This window comes from Podarcis muralis, chromosome 8 (assembly GCF_964188315.1).
Source record: "Podarcis muralis chromosome 8, rPodMur119.hap1.1, whole genome shotgun sequence".
Classification (NCBI taxonomy): Eukaryota; Metazoa; Chordata; class Lepidosauria; order Squamata; family Lacertidae; genus Podarcis; species Podarcis muralis.
This window is the reverse complement of record NC_135662.1, coordinates 48,117,931-48,145,556: the sequence shown is the minus strand read 5'-3', so window position 1 is coordinate 48,145,556 and position 27,626 is coordinate 48,117,931. Positions and strand designations below refer to the sequence as shown.

At 42.7% G+C, this 27,626-nt stretch overlaps 1 protein-coding gene across 15 annotated transcripts in view; it reads right to left on the bottom strand.

Moving 5' to 3' along the window:
- Positions 1–14,362, bottom strand: part of PTPRM (protein tyrosine phosphatase receptor type M) — a 409,846-nt gene extending 395,484 nt beyond the window's left edge. For 10 of the 15 annotated variants that reach the window (XM_077933147.1, XM_028737329.2, XM_077933148.1 and 7 more), the window contains exon 1: positions 13,981–14,361. In XM_077933147.1, the coding sequence (XP_077789273.1) occupies positions 13,981–14,053 (73 nt within the window). In that variant the 5' untranslated portion in view covers positions 14,054–14,361. Of the gene's footprint in view, positions 1–13,980 lie in introns of all 15 variants that reach the window. The other 5 variants (XM_077933154.1, XM_028737338.2, XM_028737339.2 and 2 more) reach the window with 2 other exon arrangements.
- Positions 14,363–27,626: the final 13,264 nt, after the last annotated feature.

Sequence of the window (27,626 nt, the reverse complement as noted above, 5' to 3'; positions counted from 1 at the left end):
AAGGTACTGAGTGTGGGTCACCTCCCTGAGTGCATCTAACTCCTCCAACTCCTCCTCGCTGTTGTCACCACAGCCCATTCCCTCGCCCTCCACTTTTGAATCCTGTCTGCACTTAGGTTTCGGGAAGGGATCCCAGCCGACCACTTCCGTGAGGAGATCCAGGCAGCGTCCTGAGGGGCAGGAAGGTTGCGCTCTGCACTGACATGCCTCAGCTACATCACATTTGGAATACTGCAGCAAGCTCTAAGTTTGGCTGCCTTTGAAAAGTGCTATTATAGAATAGTGGGTTAAACCACAGAGCCTAGGGCTTGCAGATCAAAAGGTCGGCGGTTCAAATCCCCGCGATAGGGTGAGCTCCTGTTGCTTGGTCCTTGCTCCTGCCAACCTAGCAGTTCGAATGCACATCAAAGTGCAAGTAGATAAATAGGTATCACTCCAGCGGGAAGGTAAATGGCGTTTCTGTGTGCTGCTCTGGTTCGCCAGAAGCGGCTTAGTCATGCTGGCCACATGACCCGGAAGCTCCCTTGGCCAATAAAGTGAGATGAGCGCTGCAACCCCAGAGTCAGCCACAACTGGACCTAATGGTCAGGGGTCCCTTTACCTTTACCTAAGAAGGCGGCAATCTGAGCTGTAGCTATTTCTCAGTCTCCTTGCTCAGATTCAGAGGGGACGGCAGCTAGTGACAGCAAGGAGCAGCATGGGGGAACAGAGCAGCAGGGTGGAAGGACTGGGAATGGGGGCCCTGCTGGGTTGCAGGCCCTAGCAGATGTCTAACCATGCCAGCCCCAGTATCAACCCCAAGGCCCCTCCAAAAACATTATTTTTAGAAATTTCTATTTTGCTCCCTAGTTTTGTACTGCATTCAACTTTCATTCATTCATTCACTTTCAAATTGTTGAACCTATAAACAGGAGGGTGAACACAAGCAGCTGCAGTTTAACCCTGTGGTGATGCCCCACATGATACACCTCCTTTCCTACTTGAGTTCTCCACTTCTTATGTTACAGACCAATGTGGGCTGTGATTCAGGTACTGTATGAATCAGGCCTCAGAGTTGACACTGATCCAATAGTTACCACCAGCTATCATGCAAAGGTTTTCAAGCCATTATCTACTCATGCTGTGGTACTTTCTTCTTGCCTTCAAACTTTCCTGGGAAGATGTCACGACTAGATCAAAAGTCTTACTAGAATCCACCTCGTCAACTGCATTTCTCTTCCTAAAAACAAATTAAAGAAACCCTGTTTGTCTGGCATAATTGTCATGACAGCTGACTGCTTTTTTTAAAAAAATCACTCAATTTTCCTCAGTGTGGCTTAGTCATTGTTTTAATATTGGTTCTATACTTACTTTCCATGTACAGAAGGCAAGCAAATATTCTTTAAAAAAAGAGAAGAGGCTTGCTGCTTTCTTGAAGCAAGCTATGATTAAGTATAATTTCTTCAGACTCAGAAACTACAAGTACATAACCCTTTCTCCTTTCATAACCATCTGGTTTTCAATGTTATTTTTGTAGTGCTTAGGCAACACAAATACCGTAGTCTGAGCGTTCTACAGCTTCAACTCCAATGCCACACAGCAATACTAAAATGTAAAATACTGCCATGAGAATTGAATGGCATTTTTGACTTATAATTCCATTTAAAGCTGAAAGCAGTGTTCTAGGCGCATTTTGCGACAAGGAATTTCATTAGCGCCAGCAGTTTCTGAGCTCTGGACTCAGTACTGCGCCTAAGATTTCAGATTAAAACTGCAGAGTGGAAGGAAAGGAGGAACTTTTTCTGGCTCCCCACTTTCAGCTACCCTCTGAAGACTGGAGAAGAGACCCTCTTAAGAATATTAGGGGGGTGGGCAGGGGAAGAACTAGACCATATGAAAAATGAACATAATATTTTAGTTGCAGTTCATTCATTTTCGGCTTTGTATTCTTGTTATTTAAAAAGTGTACCTAGACATTCTGTTGTTGCGCCCATAACCTAGGTTTAAGGTGCCATTTAGCTCCTAGCTTTCATATCTCAGTTTCTAACACTGGCTGAAAGGGTTTCTAATGCTTAAAACTCTGCTCTTAAATTATTTCCATCTGCATCTTGGGCTCTTCTTAATATAGACACACTGCAGTTTATCACCGAGCAAAGCAAAACATAATCTAGGTAAATTTATTTCCCTTACAGATACAATATCAAGATAATATTATGGGTAGCAATCTTTCAGCTGAAAAATACATATTGTGGTCTTGCATAACAGCTATTCGTATCCTCCCATGTCTGCTGCCTGCTGTTGCTGTCAAATTCACACTGTGACCACATCCATTTTAGGCCAATCAAAAATAATCTGAAAAGTGCTAGGTGATACCTGTTCATATTTACAGGATTGTAGCCAGAATGGGGCCAGTGAGTGCACTGCCCACATGGAGTTCCATGCCTTTTATTTTTTTTTAAAAAAACACAGTCCTTTGTGACACCAAAACATTTTTCATTTTAGGAGGGAAAGCTTGCTTTAAGCAAAGAAACATGTTTAGCTAAACAAAGAAACCTATGCTGCTTTAAAGCTCCAAATTCTACCCATTTGATGCACCTAAGATTTTCCGGGCTCAGGTTAGCACTTTAAACATTACTACTGCATGGACCTTGTTTAAGTAATCCTGGACTACATTGCCTTCTAGGACATTCTGCAGGGCATGGAAATTAAATGGAGTAAGGATGTCGCCACTTCAAGATTATTCTGCTTTAACCCCTGGTTAAACACTGGGGTCAAATATATCCCAAATTAATAAAACTTCTACAACACCATGTTTTCTATAACTCTGTAGGTTAAGTATTCCACAACTATGATAAAGTTATAATTTTCACATGGCGCTTCATGGCATATCAGTTACCATATTTTTCTGTGTATAACATGCCCCCGTGTATAAGATGCCCCCTATTTGGGGGGACTCAAAAATAAGAAAATGGGTGGATATTGCCCAGAGTTCTTGAGCTTTTTTTGGAGGGGATTGCCCACAGTTCTTGAGCTTTGTTGGGGGGGGGGGGATTGCCAAAAATCACTCACCTGCCTGAACGACATTTTCTATCGCACATGACGCAAAAGCCACCAAACGTCTGACTGTGCGCCGCCAGCAGCCACCTATCACCTGCCCAATTGCTGATGCAACAGCCAATCAAAAAAAGCCCTTGCCGCCCCCAGCAATCTACAGCTCCCAGCAGCAACCAATCCCCCGTCCCCACAATGCACTATCCATGTACAAGACGAGCCCAATTTTCCAACACTACTTTAACGTAGAAAATCTTTGTCTTATGCATGAAAAGTATGGTATATCCTTACAACTTTTGGGATCAATTTCTGCCCTATCTGATCACAAAAAAAAAAAAATGAAAATTGAAAATCCGTGCAAATCAGGAGCCAGGGATCAAAGTGACCCTGCGAAAACCTGCTTTAAAACAAACAAACATACCCTTGATGCCCATTAATGCTTAGATCAGAACCTGTTATTTCAATTTATTGTTTATTTCTTAACCACCTTTCACCATAAGGTCCCAGGGCGCGTTATACAATATCATATATCATTATTTTTTAAAAAAATTCTTTATTTTATTACAGTGGTACCTCTGGTTACGAACTTAATTCGTTCCGTAGGTCCATTCTTAAGCTGAAACTGTTCTTATCCTGAGATGTGCTTTCACTAATGGGGCCTCCCTCTGCACACAATTTCCGTTCGCATCTCAGGGCAAAGTTTGCAACCAGGAGCAGCTACTTCCGGGTTAGCAGAGTTAGTAACCCAAAGCGTTTGTAAGCAGAGGTACCACTGTACATTTATAGACCATCTTTATCTTCCATGGAGCTCAAGGTGGTTTATATGGTTCTCCTCTTCCACAATTAATCCACACAGCAACCCTGTGAGGTAGGTTAGGCCAAGAGATGGTGATTGCCAAGGTCACCCAGTAAGCTTTATGACTGTGTGGGGATCCAACCCTTGGTCTCCCAGGTCAGACTCCAACACTCTAACTATTACGCCACACAATTATAAAACAAGTAAAACCTTTCCAAACAGACAGAACATATTCTTGAGAAAATGACTCTCCCCCACTAGTTTCATAATAGACAAATTCTCTCACTTTTCTTAAAATCACTGCAAACAGGTTCAATGGTCAATAATATCGCACAGGCTTCCAAAATCCCTTCGCAAATATCATTTTTTTAATCCAGTTAGAATCTTCTTCATGACCCAACAAAGCTTCTTTTTCCTATCATTGCTATTTGCAGAGATCATGTTGAACAATACGTAACTAATTCGGGTTTTGGAGTCATTTTGACCCCAGCTGCATCAGCAAGTATTTGCAAGCAACAAAGGATGTAACAGGGGGAGAAAGAACCAGGAGCAATTGTCACCATTTGAAGTTAGCTCCAAAAATAGCCAGCTGATTGCCACCATACTGGAGCAGGTTTAGAAAAGGGGGACTGATGGTTTTTTGTTTAAATTTCACCTCAATTTAGCAGTTGTCAGTGATCTGATTTGCACGTAACGCTAAGGCTACAAACGCACAAAGCAAGAGCAGCTGGAAAACAAGTCAAGCTTTGTAGAAACAGGCCATGGTTTGTTTGCTCATCTACGCAGTGACTCATGATTTGTTGAGCAAACCACTGTTAAAACAAATCATGACACAGTGTTATGTGCAAACACAACCAATCAATTCTTGCCCACCTGTAAACCAGCATTCTCAGTAAGATTTCTAACAGTCTATTTCTTAAAAATTCAGATTGTAGTGTCAGTTTTGGAAACAAGGTAGAGGTTAGCTGTTATTAATACATGCTCTTTCCCTCTATATATGCACAAAGCATACTCTAAAAGCAGCTCATCCTATTTAATCTACCTCAGCACTGCTTCTACGTTGTCCAGGATATGACAAGTATGATGGGAGACAGACTAAGGCTACAAGGGCCACTAGAAAAGCCTTTTAAGAGTTGTTAATAAATTATCATCATCACAATGCCGTTCTTTTTCTTTTAACAGTATCTACTAAAATGGCAGATGCCTTCAGATGCAGAGCAGGTTTCTCTTGTCTCCTACCTGTTCCTTCTGCACAGTGGTGCAAAACTGAAGAAAACAGGAGCCCTGACCATATAACAACTCATTAACAAGGAAGCAAATGGTAAAAATATGACAATACATGCAGAGTGGGGATACAGTAGAGCAGCACTCATAAGTTAAACCATTAAGGAAATAAAAGCCTCCTGTGGAGCTATACAGAACCTGACAACAAGCAGGGAATGAGTATTTAACAGCTTTATTAGAAGTGCACATGCATTGTCATAGTAAATTACATTTAATCCCAGTCACATTACAGCAGTGCACAACAGTTTGGGCTGAGCATTTTAAATGACACTCAATGTATATACAAGAATCTACAATGTGTTATAGATTTCTGCCAAATCAGACTTTCTGTAAACAGCTTAGAGGTTCTATTTACAATCAAGTGGTATATAAATTTAGTTTAAAATAAAAATAAAAAACCATGCGAGATTACCAGACTATAAGCGTGGAGTGGAGTGGCCAGAATTCTGTAAGGCCTGCTCCCTGCCTTGAAGGCCTTTTTCTACCTGGCCTGGAAAGGCAGAGCCCAGACTGACTCCAGCTACAAAAGATTAGACTGCTGAACAGACTCTTTCTTTGTGGAGTTTTTTGTTGGGACTGTTGTTGCTATTGTTCTTTGTATCTTTATTTTAGAACTTGTGATTTATGTGCAAATTGTTTGGTTTGGTTGTGTATTTTTAAACGTTTATGCTTTATGACTATTTTGTTATGTTGTAGTTATGTATTTTTTTTCATGTTGTAAGCAGCCTTGAGCATGGTTTGAACTGTGGGAAGGGGGCATACAAATAAAATTATGTTTGTTATGTATGTAGTAAGTTTGTTAAACCATAGTTTACAGTTGCAAGTGAACTCAATACCAACCTATGGCTGCTTTCACCAGCTCCAGTATTTTCTTCCAGTCGTTACCACAGTTAACTACAGTGTCTAGTGTTGGGATCACCATTTTTTCCCAGCTCATGGGCACATCTGGAATTTTCAAAAAGAATTATGACACTACCCAAAAAATGCTGCAAATGGGGGATTTCCTCCAAGGAGGAGGTGTAACACAACTCTTAGCAAAGAGCAATGGGAATAGTGGGATGGGGGAATTCTACAGCCTTTATGGGCACTGAAGAGAGTTTATATGGATGTCATTGGAGGGATAGGCTATTGGAAATACCAGACCTAGGATGTATATCCACTTTTAAATGATTTCATTAGCAGAGCAAGCTCCTCCCACCTCAGACATCTAGCTGTGAGACCCTTTGTTTCTGAGTAGTGGAAGAAGAAACCAGGCAGGTGAGAAGGGTGGGTATGGCATATTGGTGTTACGATTTGCTGATATGCTAGGCATAGTTGTTCATGTAAAAACAGAACATCACATTCTCAAGTATATGAGCTCTTTTCATATTATTTCTGTATTCAGCCATATGTCTGAATCTTAGCAGAGTGCACACAAGGCTACAGCCGCAAGCCTCAAAAAGTCACAGTACCACCTCAGCAGTGCTAAGGCCCACCTTAACTACTTTGTTCAACTAGGACCACATAAAGATGTTCAGGGGGGAAAACATAGAAACTCTGTGTCAGGTCAATTGCTATCTAGATAACTATTCTGGGTAGCTAGCTAAATACAGTTGTGAAAACTCTTACATCCATCCCCTGCTTTATTTAGCATCTAGTATGGAAGGGTATGTCGTCAGACAACAGGTTGCATTTCCATCATGGCTAGCAGCTCATTCGGCCTATCCTCCATAACTGCATTTAATCCTTTTTCAGATTAAAGACACACCATGATCATCTATTGAATATACTGTACTGCATTAAGAAGCATTTTTGCTCCCTTTCTACTTTATTGAAAACAAGTAAGACGTTGTTTCTATTCTGCCCACAACACATAGGTTACTAAGATCATCTCAATTCCATCCCTATAAAATGGCAATTCCTACAAGCCCTTAAAATCCCACTCACCATCACTCTTTGGAATTCCTTGTTAGCACCACTGGACAGGACTCAGTCTACAACATCATCGCTTAATTGGCAAAATGTTATTGTGGTTGTAATGACTTTGGCTAGTTTTTTGTTCAATCCCCTTTGGCTAGCTACTCTTTCCTTTCACCACATTCTGAATACTCCCTTAGTCCCAAATTGCTGCTACATTCTCCGACACATACAAAATCTACAAGTTTCAGAACACAGTGCAACAACCAAAAAATTCAATTCCTAGCAAATTTAAAAGTAAACACTATTGCAGCTAAGTTCTAAAAATGTATTTTAGGTGTACCAAAGAACTGTTTGTACCCAGAGGAATTCTTTAATTCTTTTTTTCCTTGGAAAATGAAACTTCTCATTGTGCTGAAGAAATGTGAGTCAAAGCACATCTAGTTCATGAGAGTACTAGACTTAATATTTCACCCACAGATGATCCCAAGACAACTGTAATCCAAATTTCAGTAGCTTTACCCTCATAGAGAGTGATTTTAAGCAAAGTACATTTTGCCAAAGTTATATTCAATATTATAGTTTCATGTTTGTTTGAACATACTAAAACATGCACACAGTGTAATTTTACAGTACTTCTTCAGCAAATGTGTACAATTGTTTCTGTAAGTTCATTTCCCTGTTAAAGCCACTAGCAAAGTAAAGGACTAAAAATATAAACAGCAAGCAAATGTATTATTACACAGACTTGGATGGATCCTGATCTTTCAGTAGTTTACTTTCCTTCAAAAAGGTACCTAACTTACGTTAGATCAAACTTTCAAATCACTCCAAATGCCTTAAATACCGTACTTCTTTGTGCCTCAAACTCAGAATGTGCCAAGTTCAGCATACAATCATGGCTTATGAACGTGGATTTAGAGATGCAGCTACACCTAGTGATCAGCAGTAGATCACAGCAAACAAAACTCGGTAGCTGAATGACTTCATGCCTTTAAAATAAAAGCCAGAACACTAACAAAAGCCCAAGTGAGAGAGCTGAAAACAAAATGTATAAATGTATAGGTAACACACAACACCAAGAATTAAAATGTGGTGGTGTTTATATGTTTATTTGCTTGTTTACCTAGTAAACTTTGCCAGAACAGGTTCTCCAAACTAACAATGAATAAAATTGAACACACTGGGAAAACTGAATTGCTAGAAGAATTTATTTTGCACACTCATTTGTTCACCAAAACAAATAATGTCATCATTAAGTGCTATTAACTTAAAATAAAATAGAGTCAGAATTCAGAGGACAACTTTATGCTTGCCCAAGAACTTGTGCATACCACATCTTATGTGGGATTGTAACTTTTTAAATATTTTTAACAGGGAACTCCATTGCCACTTTAGAATGCATCCCTCAGCTACTACATAAAGTAGTTTGCAGTGTAGCATTGGGCTGTTATTTGAGAAATTGAAGTTCAAAGTTACCATAGGTGTGGGGGGACTATCTTTACGGTACTTTGAATCCTGGGGCATGGGTGTTTTTTAAATGGCTGCAATGTATCCTAATTACCAAACAACTACAAAACCTACAGAACAGTATTTGTAGAAAATTCTTAGTATGAAACTAATGAATTGTCCTGCTGCATCGGTTAAATCCAAAGCACACTGGATCTGTGTCAAGACTGCCACTGAATGCAACAGCTTTTGAAAAGAATTGCAGAGATGGCTTTTCTAGAAGGTCAGCCTAGTTTGGCTAGTTTGTTAATTTACCTCACTTCACTCCCAATGGGAAAGTCAGCTGCACACACATCACAAATGACTGGAACATTTTCTCAGCTGAAGAACACAGAGAAATCAGACACTAAATGTTCCTCCCCTCAGCCATTGCTACATAACTCTGGTGGGGTGGAGGGGTTGCGATTTTTAGGTTTTTTGTTTTTAAAGGAAAAGAAAAGCATTTTATGACTATACTGCAAATCCAGCCTCTACAATTGTCAATCCAACAGATTACATCTGCATTAAACACTTCTTTTCTTTTAAAAAAAAATACATATACACTGTAATTTTTCTGGAAGAGTCTGATAACTAAACGTGAGACCAAAGATGCATTATACGAGTTTCTTCAGCGTAATTACATCCTTGTAATATGCTGTAGGGTATACTTTTCTCCTCTATATTATCATAATAACAGTGCCATTTTAATCAGTGACTGAACAGAAAACTTTAATTTTTTAATAAGTAACACAAGACAAGTCAGAGATGGTTTCAGCACGAAAATCATCATATAAGAAAAGAGACAGACAAGAAACAGTATAAAGCAAACATAAAGAGTGCTGCGTGTGCAGTTCCCAGCACTGGGTCCCCGGTATCTACTGCCTGGGGCAGTGCGAGCAGTTCCTGTAGCTGGATTAAAACCAGGGTGATCCGATGTCTGGTGTGATCAGTTCTGACATCGTCCATTAGGGATGGGAGTAGGCGGAATCTAAATGTAGGCTCATCTCGCCTGTCTAATACATGGCTGGCTCAGTCAAACTATCCATTGTAAGGGCATGCATATACACATGTGCCTTTATGTGCAGAGTGATATTTGGGATTGGGACCTACCCACATAAATTCAAGGAATTTCACCAGATACACAAAACAAACAGAGGTAAGCACACACACAGTGATGCTCATCCCCCTACAACCACTAACCAAAACTTTCATGTGTTGAAGTTTACACATCCAGCTGTGAGACATCAAACGTACATTATTAGCCAAATGCACAGAAATCAAGTGGAATATGTGAATGAATAGCTCTTATGCAGGCAGTTATTCTCTGTGCAGAATGGGGATTGGAGACACATTAGTTGGCCCAATTCTCTCAGCATACCAGTCCCACCCTCCCTTGCAGCGCCTGATGTCCATGCAGTATGTGGACATACATTTGTATAGAGATCTACATGCCTGAAGTCTAATGTCCAAAGTCACAATCCGTATGCTCCATGTTTGGGCTGTGCACGTGCTGTTTGTGTGGTCATGTATGAAGCTCTATCAAAACGTTCAACACCCCAGTGCACTGTAGTGAGAATGACACACTAAAGTTCGGGTTTATATGGCAAAATTCCAGTTATATTCCCATGCCTAGAAAGTAACCATAAGACTTGCAAACCAGCCTTTATTTCTCTCGTCTGCAATTTTGCACCCACAATAAGGTCTTTGTCTCACACTATTGTGTTTAAAAACACAGGACTGCAACATAGACTTCAGAATGTTTGTACACAACACTGCACTGAATTAACCAATTATGAACCAGTTAAGAATATGTACTTTAATGAAAAACTGATTAATAGACACAGTTTTGCTTTGACTGCATCTATGTAAGGACGCTCCCAATATATTTAATACTGGCACTAGAACTACCTTTTAAATTCTAATATAGCATTTAAAATATGGTATTTTATAAAGGAGCGATTTCTTTGCAGTCTTGGTCACTTTCTTGTCCCCTGTCCCCCCCCCCCATCACTCTCAAATGAATACACATTGTAAGAAAATGAAGTTGTACAGGTGGGGTGTAAAAGTTAATAGTTTTCCCAATACTTTTTATAGTACATCCTTTCCTTTACATAATGCTATATGTTACAAGAAGCCCATAAATACATTACTGACAGCAGATATAGGCATTCAAAGTTCAGGTGCTGTGCCAGCAAACACAACAAAGCTTCATGAAAATCCAAAGTTAAAATATTAGGTTGAAATCCTAACCATTGTGAATACTTGGTTTTAGGCTTGAGGTATTAGCTGGTATACAAGTTTTCTGCCACCACTTTATACAAGAAATAGCTGTACAGGTTAACAATATTATGTTATACTGTAAACAAAAAGCACCAACTTTCTGCAGGCTTTTTGAATATGTAACTCATTCAAAAAAATAAGGCGGTTATAAAAATGCATATTTTTCAAATTCCATTACACCTCTATTGATCTTCCATTGCAGTTGATATGAACTCATATGAACAGACTTTTCACTGTATACAAAACATAAAATTTAAGATTATGCTGTTACTGACATCTCTTGTATCCTATTTCTATTTGAACAAAAGCATTTTCAAAAGTTGTTTGTTTTGCCTGGCACTGACAAAATAAATAAATTTAAAATCAATGCTGATAAAAAAGTAGGATACTGTATATTTAAACGTTGTCTACAACCATATTTCAATTGAAAGGATTAAATGTGCTGAAATTAAATATACAGGCAAAACCTATTAACTATGTAGAGATCCCAGGCACACTTACAGTCCGTTCCTATGCAGGTTTATTCAGAAGTAAGCTGAACTGTGTTCAATAGAGCTTGCTGCCAATCAAGTTTGTAGGGACTAGTGTTGAAGTCCTACTGCAGTAAAGGGATTTACTTTTACAGTATATGCTTAGGATGAGGACACAAGCCTCAGAACAATCATTAGTTTTTACAAAATGACATGATCTTAGACAAGAATCACAACATTTTTGATACAATCCAAGAAACAATTGCTTTTTCAACTATAAACTATCATTGCTGTTTATTATCTTTGGGGAATTTGTACACCTAAGGTGTATATTTACAATTTCAAACTTGTAAGAATGTCACAGAAAAACTCAATGCTTTTTGTTAACAGTTAACTTCTCATCCCAACAATGTCTTGAAAACAACAGCAAACCCAACAGCAATATAAATATTTACTGTAACTTTTGCTCTTGCTGATTTCCTAATGATTACTTCCTAAGAAAGACTCTCCAGTGGGGACTGGCCGAACGTAACACTGAAAAACTTTTGATACATGCAGATTCAGTATATAGCAAGGATAGGAAAAGCTGTGGCCCACCAGGTGTTATAGGGAATCCCATTAGCCCTAGTCAGCATGGCCAATGGTTAGGATGGTAGCCCAGGAGTGTCTAGAAGGCCATAAGTTCTCCATCTCTGGTGTACTGCATTAAAAAATAATAAGAAAAGCTCATCTGTTCTCTTGACATCTTTCAATAATTTCTGCAGTTGCCCATACTCTATGCTCCAAATAATAGTGCTGTCTGTAGTACCTACCGTTACACATATAGACATTTACCCACATAGGCACAACAGGCTTTTTGGCATACAACTTTCCAATACTTATACATGAAAACTGGTCTGAAGCTTATTGACTGGAACAGGAAATTGGTTTTTCTTTTTTGCAATCCAGTGATAACTTTGGTAGGCTCATAGAAGAATCAAGTATTACAGAATTGGTGTTGAGATAGTATTGTTTCTAAGCAAGGCAAGCACACACTTATGCGCATGCAGGCCCACATAAAACGCTCATTTCTTCCAATATTTTGACAAGTTGTGCTGCAAATTATGCAGTTAAGCTGAGGTATGGCTTTATCCCAATAAAGTGAGAGCTAACTGCGAGTAAAGTTTCATGATTCACAGCTCAGCTACAAATAGCCTCATTGAAACCAGAGAAGGGACAGGGGAGAGTTTTTCTTCAGAATTATATTTCATACCAGGGGAAACCTCTGGAACGCCTCTCTCGCAATGAACCTTCTGACTTATCTAGAAATGTAGAAGGGAACTTTTGAGAAAACACAGGCTGCTTTTATACACACAGCGTCCCTGGAACATTCCTTTAAACCAGAATGTGTTTACAGAAGCCATGAAGAGCGGATTTCTTAAAATCCAAAACTTAAGTTACACAAGGGTGCTGTACACAAGCACTACTTAATGCACGAAACACCCAGTACCCTGCAGCCAAGGCAACAACCAGAGTCCTACTTCTCCTCCTGATCAAAGCACGTAGAAGAACATGGAACCCAGATGTCTTCAATTTCTGTCATAGGTTTCTAGAGTTCATATGAAAAACAAACAAAATGAGCCCAAGTTACTCATCCCATCCAACTCTGTGGAACTAACTGTTTCGTAATCCAACTACAGACCAAAATTAGAGGGTTGTATGCCTCACACACACCATTAAAGCATGTTACACACACTGGAGGGTATCCAGAGGAGGAGAGCCCAAGCAGGGAGGATGCTGAGGCAGTAAATGCCTGCCAGGTAGAATTAAAAAGTTACGCCTTGATTATCACTTCGCTGCTACAAAGTGGGGAGAAATGAAGGAATCACAGCACAGGGCACTGCTTCGTCCAAAGCTTGACACAACTTGACCAGCACTGGAAAAGACTTCTTCACAACAACTACTCTTAAAAGCTCGGGACCCCTGCGTCCCCCTGCCACACCTGGGCGCCAGACCAAAGGGGCTGTCAGTCACACAGCACTCAAGGCACAAAGGTCGCCTCCGCCCCACAGTAGTCCAGCGAGGACTTGCACTACACAAACTGGGTGGCTAGTCGGACTGGAGAGAGGGGTCCGCGCAAGGTATTCTGGGCAGCTTTCTCTTGCCCAACTTCTCTCGCCACCCAGCACGAGAGACCGTGGGCTCCACGAGCTCGGCTCAGAAAGCGGCCAGCAGCCCGCCCGCCCGCCCGCCTCGCCTAGACGGAGCGTCCCTGGCTGGGAAGGGAGAGAAGCCCGGACATTTGCAACTGCTGGCCGGGAGCAGCCAACTTGCAGAAAGTTGTGTGGGGGTTGGATTTAAAGCAACGGCCCTCCACACACATATATATTTTTAAAATGTAATGGTGGTTTGTTTTTTTCAGAATTGCGATTTCCCGCCTCCCTTTCGAGGGAGGGAGCTCGTCGAGTCGTGCCAGACTCCGCAGCCGCCTTGCTCCGCGTCTTGCACTTTTGCACCCGGCAGCCCAACTAACGGGATCCCTCCCTCGGCGCCTGGAACTTCCCCTTCTCCCTTCCAAGCGTCTCTCTCTCTCTCCTTCCTCCTCAAATCCACTCAGCAGCTCCAAGGGGGAAAAAATACCTCCCCATTCCCCAAGGCAGCCCGTCCCGCTTCACCTTTCCTCACACAAAGCTCCTGAAGGAGCCCAGCAGTCGCCCAGAGTTCATTATTATGGGGACTCCGCGGGGTTTGCGTTACCTGTGAACGTCTCGGCTGCCGCTGCCAGCAAAAGTCCAGCCAAAGTCAGGAGGCAAGTTTCAACTTTCCCCATATTTCCTTCGCCTCGAGAAAGACCCCCCTCCGGCCCTCCCCGGTCCTGGGGGGTTGGGGAGGCTGGCGCGGGCGCCCTCCGTGGCCCTTTCCTCGCGGGGTCCGCCGGCCTGAGAGCAGCAGCAGCGTCGCGTCCCCGTCAGCAGCGCCCTCCCGGCCCCCGGGAAACTCCCGCCAGCCCGCGCGCTCCCTGTTGCGCCGCTCCAGCCCCGCAGCCGCCCAGCCGCGAGCGCCGCGCCGTCTTCGCGAGGAACTCTCTCCTCGCTCCAGTCCCCGCACTGACTCGCGCTCCCCCCGGCAGCCAGGCAGGCAGGCAGGCGCTGAGCAGGCAGCCGAGAGCCAGCCAGCAGCCAAGTCACGCCCAGCCGCCGACGAGGCCGCCTTTCTCCCGCTAGAGGGCGAGTGGCGCCAAAAGCGGAACCCCCGCCAGGCAGGCTGGCTGGCTGGCTGGCTGCTCGCTCGCTCGCTCCGAGGACCTCGCCGCCGCCGCCGCCGCGTTTGCTCTTGGGGGAGGGAGAAGCTAACGGGACAGGCGCGCTAAGTGGCTGTTGCTGCTGCTGCGGACCCGAAAGTCTTCTTCTTGAAATGCCCGCTCGAAGGTAGGCTCGCTCCTTGAGGAGAGCGGAATAGCGCCGGACGGAAACGGAGGAACCAAAACTGTGAGGGAAATGCAAATAAACAAAGCAGCAGCTCGGGGGAGAAGAAGTCCTACGAAAGAAACGCGGGGGAAGTTTGTTGCTGGAACCCGGGCAGTGCGCTCTTCTCCGCACAGAAATTCTGAGCTTGCACTAGTTTATCCCGCCATTCAATTTATTATTTATTTCGCTGCCCCAGTGCTAGGCAGTAAGTCGTTTTGAGGCTTCCCCTCAGGTGAGTGTTGCAGCTGCGCGCAACGTTAATTAATTTGGAACCAATCCGGGCCGCTCTGGCTTCTCTTTCAGGGCGCGACTTAGCGCTGCAACTTCGGCCGGGCGCGCGGCTGGCCCCGGGACGTGTGCAGAGCGTGCTTTCCCCTGGCTCGGATGACCGCAGCCAACCTCCGCACGCGTCGGAGATCGCTGGGAAAGAATTCCAGGCGAAGGCTATTTGCAGGCCCTTTTTTGTTTATTGTTACGCCTTTCAGACGCTTAAAATCCGAAAAGGAATAAGGCAGATCATCTGCAGCTGCATTCGCATAGCAGTTTATCCCATTTTCACGACTGTTGATTTCCACATTACTGCACACTTGAGCTTTCACACAATTTAAAGCCGTTTCTGGAATTACGGTGGAATACAGTGCAAAGTTTAGCACACATTCCCGAGTTGTCTGCAAGCGGATTTACCAAAATGGCAGAGAAAAGTAGAAAACGACAAGGCAGCAAGCGCAGTTGGACATTTGTGGACAACTAGTTAATTTCTTTGGAAGAACTAAAGTCTAAAAGTTATTCGCAGTGTGGGCTTGTATTTTGTCTGTTCAAGTTCAGAGGCATTCTTGAGAGTAACACCTTGCTCTTAAGCTTGGCTTTCTGATTACAATTATGTGGGGAGACAAGTTACAATGAGGGAGGTGAACTCTCCGCATGTTTTCAAGCATGCTCTTCCAGATCTCTCTCCATGAAGCCCTAGTTTAAAAACGGAAAGAAATGTCATCCCAGTATAGTATGGAGCATTTCCCCCAGTTTTAAAAATACGGTATGTTTCCTACACCCCTTTCCCCTCTGCTCCTTCCATTTTCCTACATCTTTTGGCATCCCTTCCTAAGGAAATGATGCAGTCAGCCTGCTGTGCCTGCTCTACCTCTGCAGAAAAATAATTGGAGGTGGGAAAGAAGAGGGAGGTGTTCTTTCTGATCCCTGCAAATTGCTACCTTTTGCCTTCCCACCAGATATTTCTTTTTCTGCTTAAGAACATGTTCCTGTAACTATTTTAGGGTTATTCACCCTCCACCTTGTCACATAGAGGCTTTCAGCAAATACACAGAAGGAACCACTTGGGAAGATTGTCCTCTCCTCGCTTAAGGAGAAGGTTGCAAATAGGCTTCTAAAAGTGGCCTTTTCTTTCACAATTCTAGTGACAGAGACCGTATAACATTTGAACTAACCTTGCCCTGTGGACCACAGCAAACAAACTTCAGCTTAGTCAACACCAGGTCCAGACTTTTTAACTTCTTCAGTCTTTTTTATCAGTATGAATAACCCATTGCTTATCTGTTCTGATCAAACTACACATTACCTTAAGCACCAGGCTGCTTAACTTTGCTGTTTCCCCCCATTCAAAATAAAATAACAGACAAGCGTCAATCCAATAACAAACAGCCCACAAGGATTAGCAGAGGGATGCTAATGGCTGCACACGCACCCAGAGAAGCCTTCCTTTTCCAGAAAAAAGACGGTGTGTGTACAGGTACAGCTTTCCAGAAGGAAAGACGGGGGAGCAATCACAGACATCTCACCCATTTTATCCTCCCAACAACTCAGGTAGGTATGCTAGGCTGAGGGATAGTGATTGGCTCAAGGTCACCCAGTGAGCTTCATGGCTGACTGAAGAGATGAACCTCAGGTCTTAGGCTACGTACCCATTAGCAAGAAGGTTGTTGCACCCTGCTGTGTTTCAAGTTGCATTTGCACATTGCTATACACTGCTGTAGGGACACGGGTGGCGTTGTGGGTTAAACCACAGAGCCTAGGACTTGCTGATCAGAAGGTCGGCGGTTTGAATCCCCACAACGGTGTGACCTCCCAATGCTCAGTCCCTGCTCCTGCCAACCTAGCAGTTTGAAAGCACATCAAAGTGCAAGTAGATAAATAGGTACCGCTCCGGCGGAAAGGTAAACGGCGTTTCCATGCGCTGCTCTGGTTCGCCAGAAGCGGCTTAGTCATGCTGGCCACATGACCCAGAAGCTGTCTGCAGACAAACGCCAGCTCCCTCGGCCCATAGAGCGAGATGAGCGCCGCAACCCCAGAGTCGGTCACAACTGGACCTAATGGTCAGGGGTACCTTTACCTTTATACACTGCTGTACCCCGTTTAGGGCTGCCATAAGACATATCTGGGATTTGTCTGGGTGGAATTTTTGAAAAGTGGCTAAAATGTCTTTTCTGGAGATTTTGGTTTTTTTTTAAAAAAAAAACCTCACTTTTTGAAATTTTCACATTTTGAAATATGACACCCCTAATACGGGCAGAGATGTCTGCATCCAACGTGCATTGTCTGTTTGGTTTCCCCGCAGCTGTAATGCCCTTGAATTCCAGTTCATTAAGTTTTCATCTGCACATGCACTATCATCCACGCATGTGCAATAGCTGTCTCAAATATAATGCAGCTTAAATTTTCCTTTCTGGCTGAAGCTAGTTGAGGGAAAAACACATTGAACAGCAGTATTTCCCAAGGTAGTACAGATTAGCTCTGCGTCGTGGGTAACATCATGTGTACACAGATTCAAAATCCTGTGGTGGGAACACATTGGAGCCAGAGTCCAACCCTAACCACTATCCCTTCAGAATAAAAGCATCATCACTTACTTTGAGTAGCTTCATCCTTATTCTGAACCCATAGGTTTGAAGACATGGGACTATTGGGCCTGAACTTTTAAAACACTTACATAATGTTAGTGCAACAAATTTATGTTGCCTGTTCTTTTTCCATCTGTTTTCAGAGGGGACCCCAAACCAATTAGAAACAGCTCAGTTTGCAAATAGGAAAATGACTTTATCACTACAGTTAGCTATGTATACAGATATATTGGGGGAGATGATTCCCCCCACAAAGTTTGGAGGCGGACAGTGTTTGTGGTTTCTGGTGCCCATTCCTCACTCCTCATTTCATCTCTCTCTGTCTCATTTTTTGTCATTCTTTTAGGTGCCCCCAGAGGAAAGCATGAGTGCATTTCCTCTTCCCCACAGCTGCTTTGTTTGCTGAGGAGTCTGCTCAGGATTTGTGTTCCTGGCAGGAAGCTGTTTTAGCTAGAGGAGAAAAGGGTGTGTTTGTGAAACTCAAATCTCACACGGGACACAAAAGCCTCTCATTAACTTTCTCATTTAGTGCAACACGCCAGAGCCTCAGCTGCGGCGTCCACGAGAGAAGTTAGAGAACTTGCTCTCTTGGCGAAACCCCACATCGGAAAATGAATGGTGCAGTTCGATCATAAATAAAAATGAACAAGCTTAAAGGCAATAGACAGGTTCCGTGTGTGGTAATAAATCCAGCCTTTCGTGCTGTGCAGTTCACTCGCACTGGAAAATCATTCCCTCCACCTCCCCCACCCACCCTCTCTGACAGCTGAGCTCCCCCACAGTGCTTTGGCCCTCTGCAACTCCGAGGCACTAAAAAAAGGCAGCAAAAGAGGAAATGGGAAAATAACAGGCAGAAAATACAACAGCAGAGGAGAATCAAGCTGTTAGCAACAAGAGGAATTGTTTCTAGGACATTAATTTACTATGTGTTCCAAAATGGCGTGCTCAGGGCAGGGCTTTGGGGCAAAGCCCACTCAGCAGAATTAGCAGAATGAGAGTTGGCTTACAACATTGGGAAATAAGTGAAACCACACACATTTCCATCTAAAGAGGGAGACCCTTGTAAGACCATCAAGTTTCAAATTTCAAATTACCTACTTCAGACTACCCCAATGGGGAACCTGGGACCTTCCAGTTGTTTAACCCATCCCTGAGCATGGACTATGCTGGCTAGGGCTGATGGGAATCCAGCAACTGATTCCTGAGCCCTTCGCTATACATATACTCCAATCTTCAAGCCTAGTGGGTTGGATCCAGACTTAGTCATGCTTGAGTAGGTGGTTGAAATCAATGGAACCCAAGTTAGTCATCATGACTGAACCTGGAGCCAATCCAATGTTAAATATAAACCGGTGTAAACTATTCTACATATTTCTATGCAGTAACCAGTGAAATGCAGTTGGGTTGCCAAATTTTTCACTCATAGCCAAACCTCCAAATGTTGAAAATACAGGGAAGTGAATGGAGTTAGGACAAAAGAGGAAACATCAAGTATTGAGACAGTATACCTGAATTATTTCTGAGAAAGAATTTGAGATCTATTCTACCTATGAGGAATCAATCACATGAACCTTACACCATTTCCATAGATTGCATTTGTGTGCACCATTGCAAACATTAAGGCTATAACCATTTACCTAGGAGTAAACCACTGAATTTGATGGCAGACCAATTCCATGTCATAGAGATCCCTGCAAACATGACATGAAGACTAGCAACTCCCCACCATGTGGGAATCTCTTGCATATGATCACAGTGCCTGGAGACAGACAATCAGGCCATGCATCCATAGCAGTGACCAAAGGAGAAATGATCACTGGGAACAAGCACAAAGAGAGGAAATGCTGTAGTGCGTCAGAGGGTTTATAAAGTAAGGCCAAAAAGCCAAGCAGTTCAAAAGATTACTATGCCAAACACAATATCCAATCAAAAGAGCATATATGCAAGCAAGATTGCTTCCAGTCAACATGTTTATTGAACCCTTATTTGTTTGCAAAAAGTTTGCAGGGAGGTTATACAAAGTATTGTTTGTTGAACATTCATTCCAATTTTTTTGCAGGCAGGTTATATGCTATCACATCTATAAATTATTATCACACACTTTCCTGTGCATTTCCCCATCACTTCCCTCACACCCAAAAGTCCATGAAGGGAGGAGCAGGTTTCATGTGCAAGAGTGCCAAATCCAGTTTAATTTCACAATCTGCGTTTGTTAATATGCAATGAAACCTCACTTGCAAAGTAGCCACAGTCTGAAAGAGGATAGCTACACAACTGTCATGTTGTGATGGTGTAAAAGGAATACTGTGAGGACTTTTACTAAGGCACATCTCCTAAAGCAACCTACGCCATGGTGTCTCTGTGCTTGGAATGGAAAGATCTTTGCACAATCATCTGCAGCATTAGAAATATCAAAGAAAGGACTGCCTTCAGGCTTTCCTATTGGTATTCTGGTATAATTTTGTTATGTCTCTGATTCACTGCAGGGAGAAAGGCTTTAGCAGTAGAGAGGAAGCTTTTCCCCTGTCCTTTCACTGTATATATCAGACTTAAGGAAACTGGTCCTGGGTCAAAACCTCTCCTTAAGGTAATAGAAGTACTGCATCTCTTTGTGGCTCATCCCCTGAACCAGCTGCGTGGAATGGGAATTGAGACACTGTTTTACGGCGGTTCTGGTCCTACCTACAGGATTGAGTCAAGAGCGTAGTAGTGGAAGAGTGCTTTTTGACCCCCTGGAGGTTATGCTATGGGATGCTGCAGGGCACTATTCTGTCGTCTACTATGCTATTTAATCAGGGACGCGGACTTATAAAAAATATTGGGGGGGCCCGGGAAAGCTCATGAATAATAAATAAGCTCATGAATATGCAAATAAAGTGGCGCCGCCTCCTCGTGAGCGAATAGGGGAGAGCGTGCTGCGCCTAGCCCCATGGAGTCGGCGCCTATGAGAGAGCCAGAGAGAGAGAGAGAGAGAGAGAGCCCGAGAGAGAGCGAGAGAGAGAGAGAGCGCAGCCAAGCCCCCTTCACCGCCTGTCCCCCCCGCCAGCCCCCTCTCCCCTCCTCCCTAGGCGGCAGCTCCGCCATGACCACAAACGGCGGCGGCAGCAGCAGCAGCCGCGCGCGGCCCGGGCTCCCCTCGCCGGCCGCGGGAGCCAAGGCGCGCGATAATTTGCTTAAATTATGTCAGCGGCGCCCGGCAGAGCAGCCCTCTCGGCCACGGCAGCCCGGCTCTCCCAGCCCCCGGGGGCCGCCCTCCTCCCTCGCGCAACCGCAGCGTTCCCGCCCGGGGAGGCGGCGCCCCCAGGAGAGGCGGCAGCAGCAGCCGCGCGCGGCCCGGGCTCCCCTCGCCGGCCGCGGGAGCCAAGGCGCGCGATAATTTTTTTAATTATTGGGGGGGCGGAGCCCCCCCAATAAAATTTTTGAGGGGGCTCGGGCCCCCTCAGGCCCCATGGGGTCGGCGCCTATGTATTTAATATCTCCTTGAAGCCACTGGATGTGGACATTAGGAGTTTGGAGACAAGGTGCCATCAGTATGCTGCATTTCTCCATAACATCTGAGTTAGGACAGGTCATGTGGATCCTGGACTGGTGTCTGGATGCAGTGGTGCAATAAATGCATGAGGGAGGGTGAAAGTTGAGTTGTTCCCATGTCAAAGAAATTAATCAGTTGCCTAGCCTGGATTGGGTAGCACTCCCCTTGAAGGAAGCAGGTATGTGGTTTGAAGATGCTTCTGGATGCAGCTCTTTCACTGGAGGTATCCAGGTATCCACAGTGTTTTCTAGAAGCACCATTTACCAGCTGCAGCTGGTGCAACAACTATGGCTGTTGCTGAACCAGGAGAGTTTGACTACCATAGTCCAGGCATTGGTGACTTCAGTAATGGTCTACTGCAATGTCCTTTTTGCTTGATCTGTACATTGTTCAGAATGCAGCAGCACAGTTGATGACACAAGTGAGACCCTATCATCAGATAACATCTGCTCTAAATTTGCTCTGTTTGTCCACTTGCTATCAGGCCAAGTTTGGATCTCCAGCTTACCATGTTGTTCTTTCAGGGAAACTGGGAGAGCAGCCTCCCAGTGGTCCTTGGCCATTGGCAAATGCCAGAGGGTGCTGTCATTCAGCTTGGCTGTCCAAGTGCAATGCTCTATGTAGTCATATTGTGTGTTCTTATATTGTAGTGTACTTGTGCTCAAATCTCCAAAAGTTGCTGTTTTTAAGGAAATAATGGCACTTTCCTCTACAGCTATAGTTACTGTATCTCTTGTGCGAGAACAAACCTTATAAAACTCTGTTGTTATCCCACATTTGATGTCTCTCTTCCTGTAAAGATAGTAATCTAGGCTGAGAGTTGAGATGGGATTTATATTATGGTGAAAATAAAAATCATAAGCTTTTTCAAGTATTGGAAGACTAACCCGTGTGTTATTTCATAGCCTTTTATTTTAGATTAACGTTGCTCTGTGAATCTAGATCATAGTCCCACTGGAACTAATATAAGGTGGAAACTCATTTCCTGAAGATTTTGGGTCATCTCCTGGCTTCTTACAGGGAGAAGAGTAGAGCTGTGGCACAATCATTAAAGAATGAACAACTGTGCCAGATTTGGGAGAAGGGACACAGTTCAGTAACTGAGCCACATGCTTTACATGCTATCTTCTGCAGCATTTGTGTACTTAAGGTAGTATTTGGCTTAATAAATACAGCCACTTTAGGTCAAACTTTTGAATACCAGTAAAGACAGAAGTCTCTTGATCCTGATTAAACCCATGTTTATTATTGAGATGAGTGAGGATGGGCTTGATTACCAAAATAATTCCAATAATTATTTTGAGCAAGTGAAACAGAAATCACTGTTGGAACCCTTCCTCTTTATTTATTTATTCTACAGGCTGTTCTGAATTTTTCTAGAAATGGGAGGAAACCTAGTGGTCCACACAATCAGGTTATATACTGGCAAGATTGCATCTCAACTTCTATATAGTGCAGAATTGTAAGGTTTGGGTGATGCAGTTCAGAGATGATAACGCAAAATCAGGGTCCTAGGTAGGGATGGACAAATTGGCCAACTTTAGCTTGTCTCGGTTTCTCATTTTTTCAAGTCCTACATAAGTTCCGTTATCCACATTTCTGTGTTTTGGAAAGTACAAACTAGGTATGTTCACCTTTAAATGCAAAAACCATTTCTTTCTCCCCTTCACACCTTCCTCTGGGTTACCTTAAAGGCACACATGCTACAGTTGTGGCCAGTCTCTTTAGTATCTCCTGCCCTCTGCTTTGGTTCATCAAGACTGTTCCAACTCCAGCCCAAGTTGTCCATGTTATTCCCCACCTCCAGTCTTTGCATTTCCCTCTTTGCCTCAACTCCTGAGAAGAATGTGCTGGGAAGGAAGCTGGGCAAAGCAAAAAACAGACGATGCTGTCAGGGGTGAATCCAAAGTCAAAATTATGTTTCCCAGTGCAAAGCTGCAAAGTTTCCAAAGCACCAGTTGAGTCCTGAAATGTCAAGTATGAGAGGGATAGGACCAGTTAAGCAGCCATGATTGTTCGATATTGCCTCCCAAAAAAGACTGCCTCATGATCTGGCAAGCAAGGTAAAGAATCTAAAATGTGCCCTATTACTGAAAATATATTAACTGACCAAAGTGCATGAAATCATGTTTACAGTGTTCACTTTAAGGCTTTTATATGGCTGTACCGGGCAGCACCATCCTGGTACCTTCCAGATGTTTTGAGCTACAGTTCCAAAGTTGTAGTCCAAGACTTCTGCAGGGCACCAGCCTGACAAAGGCTGGGTTATGCTAACAGAAGCTGGTGATGCCTTCTTATATTTGAGACCTGTTTTCTCCCAAAGCACACATCCCCTTTCTGCTTTTCATTCATTCCAAACCTCTGAAAAATAAGGTGTGTGTTTATTTTTATTTCTCTTGACCCTCACAATTCCTGAGATGTTGCATTTGTACTGTCAGCAATGCACTTCCAACTAACACAATAGTTGGCATGCCAAGTGACAATACTGGGCTTTTCAGGAATTCGAAGCAATCCTCTGGGTTTTTAAAAAGTAGTGTTGGAATAGCAGAGGGAAGGAACATTTTTTGTCTGCTTATTCAGTACCATCCAGTCAAAAGAAAATGGAGCAATCGCTAACCCAGACCTCCACAAGAGTTAGCAGACTAGTTCCACTGTAGTCTCTGACCTTTGTGTCGTATTGATTATCCATTCCACCCTAGTCATAACATTAGAAGTGGACAGCTGTTTGCAATTATTAGGCTAAAGCAATCTTATTTTGTACAAGTTATTTTGTTTCCCATATTGTTTTATAATAGCAGATTTTTTTTCGTATGTGGTAAATAAAATGGTCATAGTGAGTGGGAGTTTTCTGGAATGGAATGAGCCATCATCTCATATTTGTCAGATTGCTTATCTTCTTTTACGTATTTACTGCTTTTTATAGCTACGAGGTGGAGGTGGTATGGATTCATCCACAGTACTTTTGATTGAAGGTCTGCCTAGTCTACACTTTATAAAGATAAGGGGGAGGCATGAAAGTTTCCTACTTTGGGCTGTCATTTTCCTCTTGATTGCTTTTTGTACCAACAGCAAATGTCCATTGAAGGGACACAATATTGCCCAACAGCAAGTCACTCCACTGAAAATAATGGGAGCTTATTTAAAAGGAGCTTATAGCCTTGATCAGGCAAAAAGCATATTTACACATGAGAGGATAAGGAATGAAGTGTATTCTCAGTTGAAAACTACTGTATTTGGATGCAGTAAAATACTTTGCAAGATACAGATAAAGGGACATAAAATCTGACATTGGTTTGTCAAAGCTGTTTTGACAACACAAGCGATGAGTTGACCCTCATAGTTGTATTGCGTTTTTGCCACATTGATGGAGCAAATCCCATGCACTGGAGGGAGACATTGGTAGATTTGGGGGAACCTCAACTTTTGCAGAGGTACAAAGGAAACCTGTGGGGTTTCCCAACAAATGCTGACCATTGAGAGGGTGGAAAGAGACAACCAGGTGGAGGGGAATCCTTGCTGGCTGGCTGAAACCTGAACAGGTATATTTGTAACATTTTATTGCAAACCACAGTTGTTGCAGCAAAATTCTTATATGCCTATGGCCTTGTTCTGGGATTAGCAGAACTATAAATGTTCTGTTGGTGTAAATGTACCCTAAAACCCTTTCCTCTTAACACGTTATTTCTGAAATAATCTTACAGATTAGCCTCTATTATTGAAAGATCAAAGTATGGGTATCTCCTGATAACCTAGTTGATTTTCCAGTGAATAATGGGAAGAGTACATAGCCCAGGTATGCTTTGGGCTCCTCCTTTACCAGAAGCTTTCATTTTGGGAATAATAGGCTCAGAGGTACCCAAAGAACAAAGGAAGTTATTCATGTATGCTACTGCAGCTGCGCAAATGATACAGTATATGCCCAGAGATGGAAAGAATAAACCGTTCCAACCAAGGAATATTGGCAACAAAAACTGTTGGAGTATGCAGAAATGGCAAAACTTACCAGAAGATTAAGAAATCAAGAAGAGAGATGTTTTAATACAGAATGGGGAAATTTTATTGACTATTTGAAGAATTATTGTAAACAATTTAAATCATTAGCAGGATTGACATAAAAATGTGCAGTGAGAGTAACCTAAACAGAATATAAAGGTTAAATAGTAAATAGATACGAAATGGATATGCAGAGGTAAAAGATATAACATAAGTAACTGCAGAAAGTGGGGAAGGGAGTCGATGATTTGATGCTTTAAATTGGCTGTGTGAATTTATTTTTGTGATACTTTTTGTAAAATGAGAAAAATAAAAATAAAATTATATTAAAAAGAGTGCATCAAAAAACTTTAAAAATATCTTATGAAAAAAGAAGTTGCACTCCTAAACACAATTCCCTGAGAGTAAGCCGCACTGAAGACAATGAAGCCTATGTAATGCTGCTCTAAAGCCACTGTTAATGTATTGCCATCTTTTTTTAATGAAAGGTGAAGCTCGATATACAGAAAGCCTCAAGTAATGTCCAAATCAACTTCTAAAAATCCCATGTAAACAAATGTATGCAGCATTTATTATTGCTTATATCCCACCCTTTCTCTCAAGGGAGCCCAGGGCAACTAGCAATAAGATAATGCATTGAAAACACAGTTAAAAGTACAATACAAGGCACAGCAAGCAAGTTCCTATCAAATATTACTCTTTTTCATGAATATTCCTTTAACTCTTTTCCTAGTAGATATTGCAGGGTTTTAAAATTTCAGCTTCCTTGAAAACTCAGTTCATAATAGGACAACTGTGGTTTAACATGAATCTCTGAGAAAAACAAGAATTGAAAACACCTCTCCGTTCTGTCTCCTGTGCCCTCTTTGAACAGTGTGCGCTTAGGAATTCTCCATCTTCCTATTTGTTTTTTAGAAATATTTCCCCCCCTGATTGCAGTTAATTATGTCAGGGCCGAGATAAAGGGATCTAGTTTATCAAAGACAAGTGAACAGGTGAAAGACAGAAGGAAAACAAAGTAGGTGTACAGACTGAAGCCAAAACAAAGGGGAGAATAGCAAGTGATAGAAACAGTGGTGGACAGAAGCAATTGTGGCTAGATGAATGAACTGAGGATAGAGAAGCACAGAATAAACATGAAAGGGAAAAAGAGCAACAGATGTGGGCAACAGGGAGAAGTACAATTTGGCAGCTACTGTGATTGAGAGTATCTTCCAAATATTCCCTTGCAGCATCACACACACTTTTGTCCTATCCAATTTTGAAATTCATACTCAGAAACCTCTTGCTCGAGATGGCTGAACAGTAGGATCTGAGTCTGATTTATTGTTTTTGAGCTTTGCAGGTGGCTTTTGCTTTTGTGAATTCTTTATGTTCCTTGGCAAGACAGCATCACAGCAGCATTATCAGGAATAAAGATACAGAGAGATGTGATCAGGGCCACTGGTCTTGTGGCATATATGCAGATTATAATTTTATTGTTTGCAGCCATCACTGAATATGTTTTGCCTCCCAACTGTTTTAAGATGCCAGTACTAGAATGATGTGCTACCTGTTTATTGCTATAAATATATATTTATACTGTGAAAGACAGAGCAAAAGCAAATAAAAATAAATCCATAGCCAGCAAGTTTAAAATGTACCAAAAGCATTTAGAAATATGAGTATGCCTTAAAAATCATCACAGGGTGTCAGGTTTAGCACTTCTCACACACAAGACACGACACGCTGGCAGTTTGACTAATTGGGGTTTATTTATCCACAACAGGCTTTCAGCAATCCGAGCTTCCCACAACTCATTCCTCACTGCCAGAGTCAGTTGACTCGACTGGCTTCTGGCCCCTTCCAAGGCCAGATATACCCCAGGCCTGCCCCCACTTCCTGCTGGTCCTCCTTTGTTCTAATCACTTGCTCCGCCTCCTACTTCTTGGAGACTCAGGTGCAGCTAATTCCTCTTCCTCTGCAGTTGAATCCAACCCTCTACTATCACCTGAATCCTGCTCCTTCATCTCTCTGCTGCTGCGAAAACTTACAGGCAGCCATCCAGAGCGAGAAGGGCTTATCTCACTTTTGTTGTGAGAACGACTCAGTGCAGTTTTGAAAGGTTCAGTCAGCCATCTTGATTCAAAATGGAATCCAATTGTATCCAAACAGGTGAAGTTGATCTCAGGAAGACTCACAAAAAAATTGGTTATAATATTTTATTATTTGTCTTACTCTTTTTGATGAAAAGACATCTAAGGTGGCCAAGGAGGAGACCTCCAAGGCAATAAAGTTTGTGTGACTAATATATGATATTAAATCTTTCACAGCCATAAGCCATTACCAATGAAATTAATTTACAGTATCCCGCCATTAGTAGTTTAACAAGTTAATCACATCCTCTTACAAAACTGACAAGTGTGAGGGGTTTGATGAGAAACCATTTTCTTTTCAGTCCCCCAGAATGTATGTGACTTTATAAGTATCTTGGCCATTCCCACAGTGTGTTCTGCTAAAACCTTTCCCTATTCTACAAGTCGTCAGGGCATCACAGTACAACCTGGTCTCTCCTGCTCA